The sequence below is a fragment of the Melanotaenia boesemani genome, chromosome 8, assembly GCF_017639745.1.
Source record: "Melanotaenia boesemani isolate fMelBoe1 chromosome 8, fMelBoe1.pri, whole genome shotgun sequence".
NCBI classification, from domain to species: domain Eukaryota; kingdom Metazoa; phylum Chordata; class Actinopteri; order Atheriniformes; family Melanotaeniidae; genus Melanotaenia; species Melanotaenia boesemani.
Window position 1 is genome coordinate 5476906 of NC_055689.1, and position 18950 is coordinate 5495855.

The 18950-nt window shown below is 42.7% G+C and overlaps 1 protein-coding gene across 1 annotated transcript; it reads right to left on the reverse strand.

The window, feature by feature from the left end:
- Nucleotides 1-339: 339 nt before the first annotated feature.
- Nucleotides 340-18946, reverse strand: zgc:110269 (probable flap endonuclease 1 homolog). The gene is made up of 11 exons (XM_041992830.1): nt 18641-18946; nt 16457-16523; nt 16079-16181; nt 15816-15870; nt 15643-15704; nt 15420-15556; nt 2958-3018; nt 2710-2841; nt 2466-2611; nt 2240-2384; nt 340-1079 (listed from the first exon to the last, which is right to left on the reverse strand). The coding sequence occupies exons 1-11, from the start codon at nt 18720-18722 to the stop codon at nt 1029-1031; spliced, it is 1041 nt and encodes a 346-aa protein (XP_041848764.1). The 5' UTR covers nt 18723-18946; the 3' UTR covers nt 340-1028.
- Nucleotides 18947-18950: the final 4 nt, after the last annotated feature.

The following is an 18950-nucleotide window of genomic DNA, read 5'->3' on the forward strand; positions in this document are numbered from 1 at the left end:
TAAAAAAAGATTTTTTTAAATATTTATATTATTTATAAACATATTTTAACTATTTAATTTTTTACATGTTAAAAATATTCAAAAAGTATTATAACATTAACTATTTTAAAGGTGCAGCATGTACCAACTTTACTAAAAGTCATTAGATAGATAAAAGGGCAGCACGTGTAGATATGAGTTTTAAATAAAAATAAATACAATAATAAATAAGAGGAAGGGAGACTGGGGGACATATTTTTATTAATAATTGAGAAAATATTAAAACTAAAGTGGTCATTTAAAGTAAAAGTAAAGCAAAATTTGTAAAAGCAAACCACCATTTCCTTTCAGGCCAAAACCAAAACCAAAAATACTCATTAATGATTTTAATTAAAAAAAAACAAACAAAAAAAAAAAAAAACAATAAAAGTATGCATTACAAAAATGTAAAAATAATGAATTTAGACATTCACAATTATTTTTTCCACACACTTTCAATGGATCACTTTAGTCCATGTTTTAAAATTCAAGTCTTTAGTCTCTGTTTTGGCTCCCTTTACACAACAGGTGCTCATTGAATATCCAGGGAAGACACATAGCCTGTCTCCAGTTTTGGCTTGATGAGAGGCCATCCCAACAGTGATAACACTGTTTTCTTTCAGAGCTGTCCACCTCCTGCTCTGCTCATCTTGGTGGGTATGCAGGAAACTGCTTGATGCACCGAGGAGCAGCTCAGTGAACTGCATTGTTGTGAACTCTGCTCCTCAAACAACAGCAGATTATTGTATTGTCATTAGGAAAATGCTGTGATGCAGAGACAAAGAGGTGGAAGTCCATGTTTTGCATGGTTGCTTGATTTGGTTACTTGTAAATGATGTCATAAATGAGGTCTTTGTAAAAGTGAAACCATGAAACTACCCAACAAACAGCTGGTCCTGGAACAGTTTACACTTAAAATGCAATTTAGTAAAAAAAGAAAAAAAACACAAAGCAATGATTTTGGCAAAATCTGTTTTTTCCTCTGCTAATGTTCAGGAATGTCAACAACATTATTGTTTAATCTTTTTATTTCCACTAGTTGAAGATGTAACTTCCACAGGCTGTAAGAGAAGAGAGGAAAATATGTTAAAACAAGCAAATATGGTGGCTTCTTAGACTTTGTGTATGGATATTATGTTTTCTGGTTTTGATCATGTCTAAAAATCAGTAAAACCTCAGTTGAGCAACAATATATGACTTATTAGTTTGTTTAATTTAACAAAAACTAAGCCAAAGTAAAGAGGCAGTGTGAGAAAAACAAAGGACACCCCGAGATTCAGAAGCTTAAATGGCTTGGCAAGTTTTTATGAGTGCAACCCACATAATAAACTCATCCCACAAACTAATTTTCACTACAAACACGGCTCCATTTAACCCATAAAACACATTTTATTTCTATTTTTTTTCTTTGTTGGGCTTTATTTTTGTTTAGCTTTTTTGTGTAAAACTACATGTAAAAGCTCAACCTTTTCAATCCCATTTAATCCAAGTCAACATCATTTCAGGACAGCCTCAGTTGTCAGATTATGAGGCTAAAATGATGTCAAATGAATGTATCAACTGAAAAAGCAGCATAAAGGCCAACCAGACACATGCAAAAGAAACTATTTACATATTTACACTTTGTCTTTATTTCCTGTTATGTATGCTACTATTTACCTACTATTTTACAAAACTAACTCAGCTGGTTTTTGCATCAAAACATCTTCTTGGCTTTGTTCCAGCCATAGACATCTGTTATTTTTCTTCTTTTCAGACACACAGAACTTTCTGCTCACTTGTTGATCTTTGGCTGCTCCTGATTGGACATTCTCATCAATTTAAATTCTCTGATTGGTGGAAAGTTTGACAGGAAGTGGCTTCCTGTCTCTTAGCAACATGGTGGTGAAAGTGATTTTTTTTTATAAAGAATATGTGATGAATAATGGTGTGATCGTGGATCATTCATTGTGGATTTACTATAAAGAGTCTCTGAATAAACACTACATTTGTGGCTGGATTGTAAACCTCCTGGTCGGGGTATAAATCACCTAAAGTGTAAGTTATCCATCACAATTTACCCCACAGGCAAGGACCAAGGGATTTTTTTTAATGTCATCCAAACTGAAAGGAGATGTACTTTCTTTTCACATGACTGTAATTTTATCATTCAGTCAGGTGTGATTTATTTTAATGTACACAGTAAAAAGTATTCATGTTGATAATGTTTCTTTTGGCTCACATGATTTCTCTTCCTAGTAACTCTGAAGAAGTCCTCTATGTGAGTCTGCTTGTTGGGTCCAGCTTCTTTCTCTTTTTCCCTTTTGTTCCGAATATTTTCTCGCTTCTCACGAAACCTTTCCATTCGACGGCGGACCCTTTCCACTCTAAAAACAAAGCATCATGCACAAAGCTTTAGAAATATTTTCATTTCAAAGATCCACAACGCCACCGTGATAACTACGTACTTTTTTTGGTTGCTGTGACAGAGGAATCCCACCAGGGCTTCTTCATCTGGCTCAGCCCAGACGAGTTCAGGAACCCAGGTCGGAGGTGCATCCAAAAATACCTTCCTTGCTTCTTTGTATTTCCAAGAATTTGGAACGGGGTGGGTCTGAAGGTAAGTCAACATTATTTATTTATTGTATCTTATTATTTCCCTGTAAAACAGACACAGCACAACAGAGGCCATTAGCTGCATGTATGTTCTACCTGTCTGTTAATGTGCAAAACCACTTCCTCAATGGTTCGATGCGTCCGGATCAGAGTCAGAGCTCTCCTAGGACCCAAACCATGTATTTTGTCACAGTAGTCACAACCCAGCAAAATACAGAGGTCAACAAACTGAGAGGAAAAAAGAGAGAAGATTTCATTGAGATTATTTCTGTGGAGCATTATTTATATTTATTTATACTGATGTGATGGAAGAACCTGTATACAAATGAATATTTCAGTCTTACCTCCTCATGACTAATCTGAAGTTTCTCTAAGAGCTTGGGTAAGGAATATTCAACCACATCACTGTAGAGAAAGAAAAAAGAACATAATGCTCAGAAAATCTTCCATCTTCAAATAAAACTAATAAAATTTGCAGGACTTTTGTAAATAATAAGTTTTCATATAAGACAAGCTTTAGTATCGAAAGCGATGCAGCACAGCTGGTTTCACTACAGCTGCATTCACCATCGCTCCTGGTCTTCTTCTGATCCCCCAGTTGTGGGATGTTGAGAACAGATGGTCCCAAAATTGACCCAAATTTCCATTCTGGAGACCACTCCTAAACTTTCTGTCCTAAAACCTCTAATTCTGTTTTGCTTCACTTCATCAGAGCAGAATTTTGCATAGACGATGTTCACACACTGTTCTCTGATCTGACAGTGCTTCATCACAGAAAGACACTCATACTCATTAGAAGTGAAAAATACGATTTTAGATGATTTATGATGACGCAGATGATTCAGAGTTGATATACAAATGTTCAAAATATATTCTTAAAACTGTTAAATAATAACACATTGAAGAAAGCAAAAGGATATTAGGGGACTTGAAATGGTGGAAGTGCAGCGTCCGGACTGCTTGTGGTGAGCACTTAACAGGTAAACACAACTAAAACCAAAAGTGTGTGTAGGATGATAGAGGGGAGAAATGTCTTGTGGTCAGACGTGGAAGAACTGGCTAAAAGTTATGCCAGAAATATGACCAACACAAAGCCGCCAGCATGTTTTACTCTGATGTGGTGGAAACAGAAGTTTCCTGCATCAATCAAAAGATCCAGCAGTTTTCTTCTGTATTTACGACCATTGTTGTGCTGGCTACTGAAAAAAGACTGTTTAATTGTTCGTGGCACATAAAAACACAGACACACAGAATGTGAAGGTGAATGGTACGATGAGGACAACAGAGATTTGACTGGTAAATATGTTCATTACCTGCAGCTGTGCACAGACTTTATCATCTTTCAGAAATTATCTGATTGGAAACGGTGATCGATCTGCAGGCGCGGAGCATGAGAGAGAACCTGGTGTTTGCAGGGATTCCAGAGCAGACGGAGGAGGACCCCGAGACCACGGTGAAAAACTTCATCAAAACCCACCTGAAGCTCCCGGAAGAAACGGTGAAAAACATCTCCTTTCACAGAGTCCATCGGCTCGGCGGGAGGAAACCCGGGTCCAGCAGACCAAGACCCATAGTAGCCAAGTTCGTCAGCTTCAAACAGAAGGAGCAGGTGAAGAACCAGGGCCGCGAACTGAAGGGGACCAACTTCGGAGTAAACGACCAATATCCGAGAGAGATTCTGGACCGACGGAGAGTCCTGTTTCCCATCAGGAGGAAAAAGATCGCCGATGGCGCTCGCGCTGTCATCGCGGTGGATAAACTGTTTATTAATGGACAACTGTACCGCGACCCGGACGTCACTCCGTGGCTCTTCTGATCCCAGGTGCTGTAAGTCAATCTCTCCAAATGATCACTCTTAACTCGCCATTATAGATCACTGACAGTAGAACACACTGCTCGTCTCACCACAGCCTCTACATCTAGATCGATGTATTTTTTTCTGTTTCACCACTCTTCTCACTTTTCACTTTTCACTATCTTTCTATTTCACGTCTTCACTGTTAATTGTAATCTAGCTCGTAATATCAGCAGCGCACGTAGCCGGTCGAACACCGTCAGGACGCACAGCCGCACCATACATGATACATATAAACACTCGCGTTTTATGTATGAGAGAACACGCATTAAGGTAGACTACATATACGGACATTTAACATACGGACAAACGCGCGCAATCAGGCTGCATGCAAACACGCGCGAACACGCAAGAGGGGCGCACAAAGACACACGCGTCAGTAACACGCATGAAGCATTAAACCGTTCACAATAACCATGTTAAAAATCGTCTGTTGGAATGTACATGGAGCCGGTTCCAGGGAGAAGAGGTTGAAGATCTTTAATAAATTACAGGAGCTGCAGGCTGACATTGTCTTACTACAAGAGACTCATTTAACAAACTCAACCATAGATCTTCTTAAAACAGCTCAGTTTCCTCATGTTTACTCAGCTTGTTACAATTCTAGGCAGAGAGGAGTAGCTACTCTTATTAATAAGAGACTAAATTTTGACATAGATAGCACAGTAGTGGATCCGGAAGGCAGATTTCTGATAACTTTATTATCTATTTGTAATATCAAATTATGTATTACCAATGTATATGGCCCCAATGCAGATGATCCCTCCTTTTTCCACTCCCTGTTTGCTACACTCCAGAATTATTCAGATAACAGAATAGTGCTAGCTGGTGATTTTAATGTAGTCTTGACTGAACAAGATCGCTGCAGCACATCAGGTAGTCATCGAGTCTGGCAGTCGTCAGAAACTATCAAACAGTACATGAAGGATTTTGGTCTTTGCGATGCTTGGCGCTCTCACCATCCTAAACTAAGAGAATACACCTTCTTCTCTTCAGTTCACCACTCCTTCTCTAGAATAGATTATATTTTAAATAGTAACTCACTAATGGGCGACATTTCAGAGACTCAGATACATCCAATCAGCATCAGCGATCACGCACCAGTTTCATTCAGTCTGAGAAACAAAAATAATAAACCGATTGGTAAAAGCTGGAGATTTAACACCTCTTTATTGAAAGATCCTGAGTTTATTGATTATTTTAAAAAAGAATGGTCAATTTATATAGAAAAAAATGACATGCCTGAAACTTCAGCGTGTCTCCTTTGGGAAGCAGGAAAAGCAGTAATGCGAGGGAAAATAATTTCCTTCTCCTCACATAAGAAGAAGAAGGAAACAGCAAGAGTTTTAGAATTAGAACTCAGGATTAAATCATTGGAGGAGGCTTACCGCATTTCCCCCGAAGAGCACACAATGAATAATATAAGGAAAACTAAATTGCAGCTTAAAGAAATTATAGATAAAAAAACACAGTTTTTAGTGCAAAGACTTCGCTTGGAGAACTTTGAACATAGTAACAAATCTGGAAAGTTTTTAGCAAATCAACTAAAAACAAACAAGGAGAAAACAACAATCTCCTCTGTTAAAGATCAAGACGGAAACATCAGCCATGACCCAGACAAGATAAATGACACGTTTAGAAGCTTCTATAAAACATTATATGAATCACAGATTAATCCAACAGATGAACATATTGAACAATTTTTAAACAACATTAATCTACCAAAACTAAAAAATGAAAATAAAATAAATTTAGATGCACCTATTACTGTAGATGAACTCCACGAAGCTCTCCAACATATGCCCAACAATAAAGCCCCGGGTCCAGATGGTTACTCAGCAGAATTTTACAAGGAATTCTGGACAACACTAGCTCCGACATTTTATAATATGTTGTTAGAAATACAGGAAAAACAAAAAATACCGCAAAATATGAACTTAGCTAATATAACACTATTGCTAAAACCAGGCAAAGACCCCACACTTCCATCCAGTTACCGTCCCATATCTTTAATAAATGTAGACCTGAAAATAATTAGTAAAGCTCTTGCCAGAAGGATAGTAAAAATAACCCCTCTTATAATACATCCGGACCAGACAGGTTTTATAAAAGGCCGACATTCATCTACTAACACACGTAGACTAATTAACCTCATAGATTACTCTACTTTACATAATCTAGAATCCACAATCATTTCTCTAGATGCAGAAAAAGCCTTCGACAGGGTAAACTGGAAGTTTCTATTTGCAACACTAGACAAATTTGGGTTTGGACCTGCTTTCATAGAGTGGATTAAAATATTATATAATAACCCAAATGCATGTGTGAAAACCAACGATCAAACTTCTCCAAGCTTCCGCTTACAGAGAGGCACCAGACAGGGCTGTCCACTCTCCCCCTCACTTTTTGCCATTTTCATAGAGCCGTTAGCAGCTGCTATTAGAAAAAATATAGAAATTAAAGGAATCCAGGGCAAAAATATAGAACATAAAATAAGTCTTTATGCAGATGATGTATTACTCTTCCTTCAGAACTCACAAACATCACTCTCTGAGACAATCACAGTTATTAATAAGTTCTCATCAATATCTGATTATTCTATTAACTGGTCTAAGACTACAGCCATGTCCATCAACTGTGACCTACAAAACATCCCTAATATCAAAATACAGACAGGAAACATTAGATATTTAGGTATAAATATTTCCCCCAGATTATCAGATTTAACAAAATTAAACTATGTTCAGCTACTAAAAACAATAGAAGATGATCTCTTACGGTGGAGGCGCTTACCCATCTCACTAATGGGGAGAGTTGCCACCATTAAGATGATGATTCTACCTAAAGTTAATTATTTATTTTCAATGATACCCACTAAACCCTCCACCAGTTGGTTTAAATCTCTGGACTCTTTCATATCCAAGTTTCTTTGGAAAAACAAGCCGTCACGTATCAGTCTTAAAACCTTACAGCAGACTAAAGATAGAGGAGGACTGGATCTACCAAACTTTAATCACTACTTTATAGCTAACAGACTGCAGTACATCTCAAAGTGGCTCAAACCCAGTTATCTGGATGAGCCGTGGCTAGATGTGGAGCAGGCTTTGTGTGAGGACTTAGTCATCTCTGACCTGCCGTTCATCAGCTCAACCATTAAACCATATAAGTGCTTTAAAAGCCTTAACATCCGTTTTTCCTTAATGGCTTGGTGGGAATTCTGTAAGATAACCAGATCTTCCCTCTTTCCATGTAGACTTACACCCATCTGGAACAACCCTGACATCCTGCAGAACAAAAAGATGATAAACTTCACTCAATGGAAGACTAAAGGAATACAACAGTTAGGACAGATAATAGAAAATGGAAACTTTGTATCTTTCAACACAATTGTCTCACAGTATGGAATCAACAGCAATAAATTCTTAGAGTATCACCAACTAAAATCAATTATATGTAAGAAGTATACCCCTGTACAGTTAGACTTGCAGCTTCCTGTCAGAATAGCAGAATTCTTGAATCTTAATACTCCAAAATTATTATCAAAAATATATAGATTATTTGCAAAGCTAGAAGACAGGATATCTCTCCCAACTTCAAAATGGGAAGATGATTTATCTAATAACTTTGATCAGAAAAGATGGTCACAAATATGTTTAAACACGTTTAAAATGACTCAGAATTCAAATATACAACTAATACAATTCAAAATTCTCCATAGAACTCATTATACAGGACACAGGATGTTCAGGATGGGCCTTTCACCATCAGATATCTGCCCACACTGCTCTGAGAACACTTCTGATAGCTACATCCATGCGCTGTGGTCCTGCACACCTGTCCAAAGGTTCTGGATTAAGGTGTGTGAAGATCTCTCAAAATGGTTTAAAACCAGTTTTTCTGCAAACCCCACACTTTGCCTACTGGGCGACCTGGGTGACACTAACATAGGAATACACTCCATAAACTTGGTCCTCGCAGTCTTATGCATCGCAAAGAAAACTATTCTTGTGAACTGGAAAGATAAGAATAATTTGTCTATCCAGCAGTTTAGAAATCTCCTGTTAGATCACATCAGCATTGAGACAATGTCTGCCTCCTCCAGGAACCAATCAGATGACTTTCATTCCCTCTGGTCCCCTGTGACTGGCTACATCACCTAATGTAGGTGGAGGATTGCGGCTTCGCTGGGATGGGGGTGGATATGGGTGGGGGGTCCCTGGTGGCTTCGGGTCTCCGGTTGTCTCCTGGGTGGGGATCTCGGCCGCTCCGCTGCTGGGTCAGCTGGGGGTTCCGGTCTGGGCGGGCGGCATTGGGTGGGCCCCGGGGTGGGGCTGCCTCGTGGCGGTGGGGGGTGGCTGCCGGGGTGCCTGGGTCGGTGTCCGTCGGCCCCTGGCCGGGTGGCCAGTCGGGCCCGGGGTGGGCCGGGTGGGGGCCCCGGGCTCTGGGGTGTCGGGTCTCCCCCCGCTCCTGGGGGTGGGGGGGTCTGCCGCTGCTGGGGGGGGCTGGGCCCGTCCGGATGTGCCGTGCCGGGGGTTGGTCCGTGCCCTGGTGCTTGGTCGCAGCCCCGGAACCTGGGTGGGGGTGTGTTTGTATATAGGTGGGTGTGTGTGTGTGTGTGTCTGTAGGTATGCTGGTGTGTGGGTGGGTGTAGAGGGATGTGTGTGCTGTATGTGTGTGTGGGTGTGTATGAAGGTCTAGGTGTGTGCGTGTATGTGTGTGTGAGTGGTGTGCGGGTGTGTGTGTGGAGGTCTATGTGGGAGGTGTGTGTGGGTGTGTGTGAAGGTGTGTATAGATGAGTGTGTGCACGTGGAGGTCGATGTGTGTGGAGGAGTGAAGGAGTGGGTGGAGGTATGTGCACGTATTGAGGTGTTGGTGTATAGAGGTGTGTGAGAGGGTGTGTGAGTGGCTGGGGGGGAAAAAAAAAAAAAAAAGAGTATGTGTGCGTTTGCAGGGGGTTAGGACGTGTCCTCTGGGGGGCGCCCTGGCCGGGTGTTGGGGGCGTGGGCCTGGGGTTCCCTTCCTTTGCCTCGCCCCCCTCCCACTCAGAAAGAGCAAAGTGGCCCCTTGGGCTGGTGGCTGGCCCCTGGGGGGGTTCGTGGCGTGCCTGGGTTGGGGTGCCTGCTCCGGGCCTGTGACGCCCTTCGGGGCCGGCGGGGGCGCCCTAGGCCACTGGCGGGTCGTCTTCCAGGGGGGAGGCCTACTCCCCTCTGGACCTACATCTCCTGACCCCTCCCCTCCCCCACTCTTCACTACATACACAGGTAGGGCTGTGGGAGGTGTGCTTGTTGCGCTGGGCGGGGCAGGGGGGTCATCATAGTGGCCCCGTTGCTTCGCCGAGCGGCAGCATGCCTCCCAGCTTTTAATTCCACTTAGTCACTGAGCACAAATAACATTTGCAAAATACAAACACGTTTTGGGGGGTGGAACATGCGAGGTCAGGTGGGTGGGACTGCTCAGGTGGCCCCGCCCCCTCCTCAATGCAGTTACTGCCCCCCAATTTTAACCCTCTTTTTTTAATTGCAAACAGCACATAATATATTCCATCACTAGTGAGGGAGGGAGGGGGGATGGGGTCTTCAAGCGCCCCTGTCTCCATGGATGGCCCGGGGGCGGGTCGGGCCGGGTGGCCTGTCGCGTTGGCCCGGGGCGTAGGCGGGCTGTCCCGGGGGGTTTTGGCTGCTGGCCCTGGGGGGAAGGTGCTGTTTTGGGGGTGGGGAGTGGGGGGCGGGGGCGGGGTGGGGGGGTGGGGGCCTGGCTTGTGTCTCCTCGCCTCCTGGCTGGGGCTGTCCCCCCGCGGCGTGGGCGGCAGGAGGATGGTGGTGGGGGGATGGTGTTTGTGTGTGTGTTGGGGGGCGGGGGGTGGGAGAGTGGTGTGGGTGTGGGGGGATGGGTGGTGGAGGGATGGTGTGTGGGAGGGTGGGGTGTGTGGAGGTGGATGCGTGGTGTGTGGGAGGGGGGGTGGTGTGGGTGTGGGAGGATGAATGGTGGAGGGATGATGTATGTGTGGGAGGATGGGGTATGTGTGGGAGAATGTATGGTGCAGGGATGGGGGAGTGTGTGGGAGGATGGATGGTGGAAGGATGGTGTGTGTGCGGGAGGATGGATGGTGTATGGGAGGGAGGATGGTGTGTGTGTGGGGGAGTGGTGTATGTTTGGGAGAGTGGGTGATGGAGGGGTGGTGTGTGTGTGTGGGAGGATGGGGTACGTGAAGGTGGATGTTTGGTGTAGGAGAGGGAGGACGGTGTATGTGTAGGAGAATGATGTATGTGTGGGAGGATGGGTAGTGGAAGGATGGTGTGTGTGTGTGTGTGTGGGAGGTGTGAGGGTAGATGAATGGTGTATGAGAGGGAGGATGGTGTATGTGTGGGAGGATGAGTGGTGGAGGGATGATGTGTGTGTGGGAGGATGGGGTAGGTGTGGGAGAGTGTATGGTGGAAGGATGGTGAGTGTGTGGGAGGAAGGATGGTGTGTGTGTGGAAGGATGGATGGTGGAAGGATGGTGTGTGTGTGTGGGAGAACAGAGTATGTGAGGGTTGAATGGTGTATGCGTGGGAGGATGAATGGAGGAGTGGAAGGAGAGTGTGTGTGTTTGTGTGTGTGTGTGTGTGTTGGTCTGGGGGGGGGCAGGACTGGTTCTCGGGGTGTGCGGCTGGGCGCTGGGGTGTGGGGCTGGCCTCTGGTGGTGGCCGTCTGGGCGGGCCGGGTCCCCCCGGGTGGCGTGCTGGCCCTCGGCCTGTGGGGGGGGGGGGTGTCCCTGCGCTCCTGGGCCCGGGCCCTCTGCCCCGTCTGTCCCGGGCGGCCGGTGCCCGGGGGGGGCGGCTCCTGCTGGGGTCTCCTGCTGCTGCCTTCCTGGGCGGGCGAGTGGTCGTCGCTGTGGACCGGTCGGGATCTGTTGCCTGCGGGGGGGCTGGTGGCCTGGGTCTCGGGACCGCTGGCCTGACTCTGGCCTCTGTTCAAGTGAGGCGGCATCTGCATGATCACTCTGCATGGTCACTCCTTCCTGAACGTCTCCACACAGTCTTTGCGTCGCCGTGTGGCCGAGTTCTCCAACACATCCACACAGGTTTCTCTGCGCGTGTTCTTGAATACAGCAGTTTCACTTATATCTATTATCATATTTTTTTTTCCTTTTTTTTTTTTTTATTATTTCTGTTCTTATTATTATTATTACTCTTACTCTTATTATTATTATTGTTACTATTACCAACTAGCTGTGTAATGACCTACTGGCTAGGATGATCTTAGCTATATATGTTGTAAGTAGTATGGATTACATGGTCTTCTGTATGATGTTTCAAGTCCCCACCCGCACTCCCCACACCCTTTCTGTCCCTCTCTCTCCCCTCCCTCTTCTCTCTACTTTCTTGTCTCTCTCTCTCTCTCTGTCCCCTCCGGTCGAGTCCAGCATTAAGAGTCTGATTTAATAAAGTTTTTCATGTCATCAAGAGGGACTTTATACATGTAGTATAAATCCCTGCTTGATAGAGTAAAATTGCCCAGCATCAGACGGCAGCCAGACAATCATTCTGTTTGCAACGATGCTGGACAAGACAGGTTAGAAGAGGGAAAAAAAAAAAAAAAAAAAAAAAAAAGAAATTATCTGATTGTTCCCAGAATTGCTGCTGATGTAAATTAAACCACCATTAATTCTGCACACTTATAAATGATCTGCTGATGGTTGCAGCGCACTCATTTCTGCCTGACAGGCTGCTGCTGTGATCTGAGAGATAAAATAAGAAACACACTTCGTCCTTTCTTTGGAAAACTGAGGTTTAAAATAGCTCTGTGGCAAGCCACCAGCTGGCAGATGTGCTCTGATTTTTGGAGTCCTGGCCTCGTCTCCGATAAATACGATATCACAAGAGAGATAGAGAGCAAAGAGAGCACACGTTTTCTAAAATCATCGGTTATACGTAAGCATACATGTGTGAAGGAGTGTGTTTACTGGCACAAGTCATAAATCCAGTGTATTTCTTTCAGGTCTTAAAGGTTTTAAGAAATGTAAAACCCACAGAAAACCCTTAAAAAGACAATCCACTGCACTACAGCTACAAAATGCAGCCAACCTGAGCACTGGGTTTGATGTGCACTGACATGAGGGAAAGAAAATCATTTAAAGCCCAAATTCAATTTAAATTGACAAGCAAAGCAAAAAAAGATCAGTATGATGTTTATTATATTTACACGGTCTTTAAAGAACCTGGTCAGTTTATCTTCTGAACTTTTTACATCAGAAACATGTTTTTTTTGTTTAGACGAGTCTTTCCCTGAAGAATGGACTGTGGCTGTTAGTATGCTCTGCTTTAAAATCCACACTCAACATTATCAGGTCCATCTTTCTAGTACAGGGTTGGACCCTTTTTTCCTTCAGAACTGTCTTAATTCTTGGTGCCATAGATTGAACATGGTGGTGGAAACCTTCCTCAGAGGTTTTCTCCATACTGACATGACAGCATCACACAGTTGCTGCAGGTTTGTCGGCTGCATCCTTGATGAGAATCTCCCGTTCCACCACATCCCAAAGCTGCTCTACTGGACTGAGATCTGGTGGCTGTGGAGGCCGTTGGAGTCCAGTGAACTCATCGTCATGTTCTAGAAAGCAGGTGGAGATGATCTGAGCTTTGTGACATGGTGCATTATCCTGCTGGAAGTAACATCAGAAGATGCTCCACTGTGGTCATAAAGGGATGGACATGGTCAGCAACAATACTCAGGTAGACTGTGGTGGGTAAACCAGACCACGTTGGTACTAAGGGGCCCAAATGGTGGGGCCCCCCCACCATTACACTAGCAGCAGCCCGAAGCATTGATCCAAGGCAGGATGGATCCACGTTTTCTTGATGTTTCCTTCAAATTCTGAGCCTAGCATCTGAATGTGGAGCTGAAATGGAGACTCATCAGACCAGCATCGTTTCTCCATCTTCTGTTTTCCAGTGTTGGTGAGTGTGTGTGAATTGTAGCCTCAGTTTCCTGTTCTTAGCTGTCAGGAGGCACCCGGTGTGTCTTCTGCTGCTGTAGCTCATCTGCTTCAAGGTTGGACGTGTTGTGTGTTCAGAGATGCTGTTCTGCAGACCTTGGTAGGAACCAGTGCTTATTTGACTTCCTGTTGCCTTCCTATCATCTCCAACCAGTCTGTCCATTCTCCTCTGACCTCTGACATTAAAAAGACATTCTGGTCCAGACAACTGCTGCTCACTGGATATTTTCTCTTCTTCAGACCATTCTCTGGAAACCCTAGAGATGGCTGTGTGTGAAAATCCCAGTAAATACTCAGACCAACAACCATGTCACATTCAAAGCCACTTAAATCTCCTTTCTTCCTCATTCTGATGCTCAGTTTGAACTTCAGCAAGTCGTCTCCACCATGTCTTCATGACTAGATGAGTTGAGTTGCTGCCCTGAGATTGTATTTATATCATTCAGCAGCTTTTATCTATCTGGGTTTAAATTATTAAGGGCCACAATGACTGAGAACAAGTCGACCAGCAGCAACATGCGGGGCTACGATGCACAACAAAGTAAAACGGTTTCTATTTCCAACTTTAAAAGATCAGCTTGCTCTCATAAACTACATTTTGGAAAAGAAATCTCTGGAGTCTGACTTAAGAAATCTTCTCCATGTGAAGCCTCATGAGAGACGACTTTGGCAGGAAGAAATCCAAAATCCGAGTGTGAGCAGAGATCTGCTCTGGGAAGACTGGAACAGAAAATACACAGCTTGCTAAAACTAAACAGCAGGTTATGCTTGCACTTTTTCAAATTATGGTCACAAAATGTAAAACCACACTCTGCACGCCTTTCATGCTCTACCTGGAAGAGACTGTGACACGCTGACTTTGTGGCCGGTTGTACTCTGAATGGATGAAACACTCAAATATTTTTTTTGATTTAAATGAGGCAATTAAACGTGTGTGTGTGGCTTCTGAAAGTGCAGCAGTAAAACACTGAGATTACAGCAGTTTATATATCGGATTAAAGTTTTCACCAGCACTGGTAAACTGTTTATCCCCTCGATACCTAAATCTGCGACAAGCCACTTTAAAATCTGATATCTTTATCTAATAATGAATTTAGTTTATTTATTTGTTTTATTTACTTTTATTTTTATTCATTTACTTTGATATTTTATTTATTTATTATTTCTATCTAGAATTATTATTTTTCATTTATTTAATACTGTATTTAATTTTAATAGTGTTTTAGTAATTTTTTTCTTATTTTTACTGTATTTATTTTGTTTTTAGAAAAAAAAAAGTACGTGTTAAGGGGTTAAGTTTAAGTTGACCCATCTGGTGAGAGAGACATTTAACCAACATGCAAGAAAAAAATTTGAATTTGAAAATTTAATTCCACTCAGGCTGTTTAACGCCTCCACGTATCATTATGCTTATTAGTGATCCGATCACCTAGAACACGTTAATACCAGGTGTAAACAGGTTTTTTAGGTTTTTAACGTCAGTGAGTTCCTGTTTTTATTTATTAAATCTCAGTGAAGTTTTGTTTTTCTTAATAAGGAGCTCAGAGATTGCAGCAGTGGTTCTGAACCTTGTTAACATGTATTTTTTTCTGTGTATGGAAAGGCAGTGACCCCCTCTGCACTCTGATGGTGGCGTCCAGACGGGATTTCACTTTCATGCTGTTCTGTCTGAAGGCCAAAGAATCATTGTAGTCCAACTCTGGTTTCCAGCCTTGTCCTTTGCAAACACACATTTCTCTGACTCTGAACCTTTTAATGATAACAGATGATTTAATTTCTGCACTGGTTAATATTTTACATTGTAGAACTATTTCAGCCCAGCAATTAGCCTGATCCACCAACCTAACTGTTCATATGATCTTTAATTAGGTGTTTGCATGCTTAACCAATCATTATATTTTGTTACCATTTACATTTTGCATGGCGGACCCACTGTTTTTAAAAAGGGGGATGCACATCTTCCACAGTTCCTACCTGTCCTTCTTGGCATTCAGCTGGCGAATGAGAATATTAGCTCCAAAGGGCAACGTGTCCATGTCCTCTGATGCCACAGCGTCAACAGTCCCGTCTTTCACCAGCCGGGCACAGAGTGCCTCGGCGTCCCCTGGAGCCTGGGAGGGAAAAATTAAGAGCAAAAAGTGAGATGGCTGAGGGTGAAAAATTAAAGACATAAAATGATCCAGTTAGCAGGCTGTACCTGGATGACAGGTACACCTAGATGCTTCAGGAGTTTATGACAATCCTTGATCTGGGAGGATGCTGCAGTGAACACAAAACAAGCTTCAGATTCAGTTGAAGACAATTCTAATCTATCAGTGAGGAGTAATTAGTTTCAAATATGAAACCGAACCATCAAGCTGGTGTAGATACCTGTGCCTGTGAAGTTGGGGAAGTTCCGGCCGGCTGTTTCAGCTCGTTTCTCAAGCTGCAGGAAGAGAGAGTGTCTATCAGCAACAGTGTGAGTCATCTGTATTCAATCAGCGCTCTGCTGACTCTACCATCAAATGTAAGCCCGGCTGAGACTCTTATCTGTCAACTGCATCTACACCAGATGAAGGGGGAATGACTTACACTAGTCTCTCATGACAACTTAAGAATATGGAGCAGAAAAATAGATGTTAAATGTTTCTTACAATAGCTCTCTTTTCCACAGGAGGCTTTCCGTCAAATACAAAGACAGGCTTTATGTCATGTTCCAGGAAGGTGAGGGTGCGGAAGAAGAGACCAGTCAGGGGGCTACAGAGACGAAATCATGGACATTTCACACAAATGTAGCAACCAAGGAACGGCTTTATCAACAGATTCTTTAACATGTTTTTCATATGAAACTTGCTGCCTCAGAAGGTCCGTATCAAGTACAAGTACCTAGCTGGACTTCCATTATACATGCAAATGTGTTTTTTTGATACACACCAAGTATTAGAATTGATATACGGAACGTGTACAGGGATTTTTAGGGAAAATATGTAAAAATATGCAAAGTCAGTCAGTAAGACTCATAAATTTCTTACCTCAGAGATGGTGTTGCTGCTCTGAACTGGTTCACAACAACAGAGGTATCCAGTGCAATAACTTTTCCTGTAGAATGACAGTTTCTGATTCATGAATGAGAAATAACACATTGGCTTTCCTTTTACTCCCAGCGATTCCCGGAAGTTTAACCGGACTGACTTCCATTTAAGTGCAGCAAACATAACAGACGCCAAACGTTACTGTTTTCAAATGACAATACAACCCCAATTCAAAAAAAGTCGAGACACTGTGTTGACTGAAAACATAATGCAATGATTAATCTCATCAACCCAGATTTTATTCCCAACAGAACATAACAACATATTAGATGTTTAAACTGAGACATCTTTACCATTTCATGAAAACATGAGCTAATTTTGAATCTGATGGCAGCAACGCGTCTGTAAAAAGTTGGAACAGGAGCAACAAAGGGCTGGAAAAGTAAATGGCACAAATTAAAAACAACTGGAAGAGCATTTGACAACTAATGAGGTTCATTGGCAACAGGTCAGTAACATGACTGGGGATGAAAGAAGCATTTCAGAGAGGCATATGTATGTCGCTTTGGATAAAAGTGTCTGCCAAATGACTGTAGAATAGAACAGAACAGAAATCACTGTAGAATAGAGGCTGAGTCTCATGGATGTAAAGCTGTACAGAGGTTCACCAATCTGAGACAAACTGGGTCTAAAAATTGTGGAACAAAATGTAAAATTGTGAAGAGTTTGAATACCCACCATTTACAGTGTATAATATAAAAAAGTCAGAGAATCAGGAGGAATCTCTGTGTGCTTGGGATAAGGCTGAAGATCAAACTGTATGCTAGTGATCTTGGGGTCCTCAGGCAGCAGTGCATTAAAATCAGACATGATTCTCTACTGGAAATCACTGCATGGGCTCAAGAAGACTTCCAGAATTCACTGTCTGTGATTTCTGGAAGTGTGGAAGCTCTATCATACAAAGAAGAAGTCAGATGTGAACAAGATCCAGAAACACCGTCATCTGCTCTGGACCAAAGCTCATTAAAATGGCCTGAAGCAATGTGGAAAACAAAGCATGGACGGCGTGTCCTGCAGACTAAAGAGGAGAGGGAGCATCCAGCTTGTTATCAGTGGGCAGGTGAAAAGCTGCATCTCTGATAGGATGGGGCTGCATTAGAGTCTATGGCGTGGGCAGCTTCCACATCTGTGAAGCTCCATCAATGCTGAAAAGTACATGGAGGTTTTAGAGCAACATCTGCTCCCATCCAGACAACGTCTCTTTCAGGGAAGACCTTGCAGATTTCAGCAAGACGATGCTGAACCACATCCTGCATCCATCACAGCAGCATGGCTTCACAGGAGAAGAGTCCAGCTGCTGAACTGGTCTGCCTGCAGTCCAGACCTTTCACCAATACACAACATCTGGAGCATCATGGAAGCAAGAATCCAGCAACCAAGGTCCAGGACTGTAGAACAGCTAGAATCCTGCACCAGACCAGAATGGAACAACATTCCTCTCCTAAAACTCCAGCAACTGGTCTCCTCACTTCCCAGATGTTTCCAGACAGATGTTAAAAGAAGAGGAGATGCTACACCATGTTAAACATCTGTCTGGAACTGCTGCTGCCATCAGGTTCACAATCAGCTCATATTTCCATGAAATAGTGAAATGTCTCAATTTAAACATTAGATGTGTGGTTTGTGTTCTATTGAAAATAAAATATGAGTTGTTTTGTTTATTGATATTTTACACATTGACCCTTTATTTTAGAATTGGAGTTGTATTCCATGACTCTATAATGTTACTGTACTTCAGCTACCTATGACTTAAACGATTATTTACAAGTAGTTTTAGATCAGCTAATAAACAAAACGATTACATTCCTCACGCAGTCATTTAGAAGTTACTAATATTGTCAAGCTACTTAAGAAACTGTTTAAAACTATGTTTTAATCGAGTTTTGCAGTTTTTTTTTCTTAAATTAAATGTTTGCTATATAATCGACCCTGGAGAGAAATGTAAATAAAGTTCCAAGTTGCTATCTCGGCGTTTTACTGTCTTATAAGGAGAGGCAATGGTTTGCAGTAACTGAACGAAGCAGCCTCTATGCTAGCGTTAGCGGCTAACAACAACCACAGTTCGCATGACAAAAAAATCATGAAACTAAAACCCAGAACCTGTCTCGTGAGCAGGTGTGTTACCTGTGTAGGCGCTGATATCCTTATGAGAAATGGCATCAGGAGCATCTAATCGGATCAAATCAGCCAGCTTAGTGATCCCCATTATGACTGGTTTTCAGGTTTAGCAATGCTTCCGGTTTAAGACTAAGGAGTTTCAGTGTTATATCGGTTTCTGAAATGGTTTATAAATAATTTTTCTTTTCGGTTTGAAGACATAAAAGAGCCTCGATATAACCATTCCTCTCCACAATGAGGTCTAGTTTAAAACACCCCAATGTCTTCCTGGTCTTGTAAACAAGGGATCAGCAGGGGTCAGTACCAGACACAAACA

What these genes read in the sequence shown, in the direction of transcription:
- zgc:110269 (XM_041992830.1), bottom strand. Translation starts at nt 18,722, where the DNA reads ATGGGGATCACTAAGCTGGCTGATTTGATCCGATTAGATGCTCCTGAT. An exon ending in CTGTGGAAAAGAGAGCTATT is followed by an intron (nt 15,871 to 16,078) that starts GTAAGAAACATT and finishes CTCTTCCTGCAG; the next exon opens with CTTGAGAAACGAGCTGAAAC. An exon ending in TTCAGATTAGTCATGAGGAG is followed by an intron (nt 2,842 to 2,957) that starts GTAAGACTGAAA and finishes TTTTCCTCTCAG; the next exon opens with TTTGTTGACCTCTGTATTTT.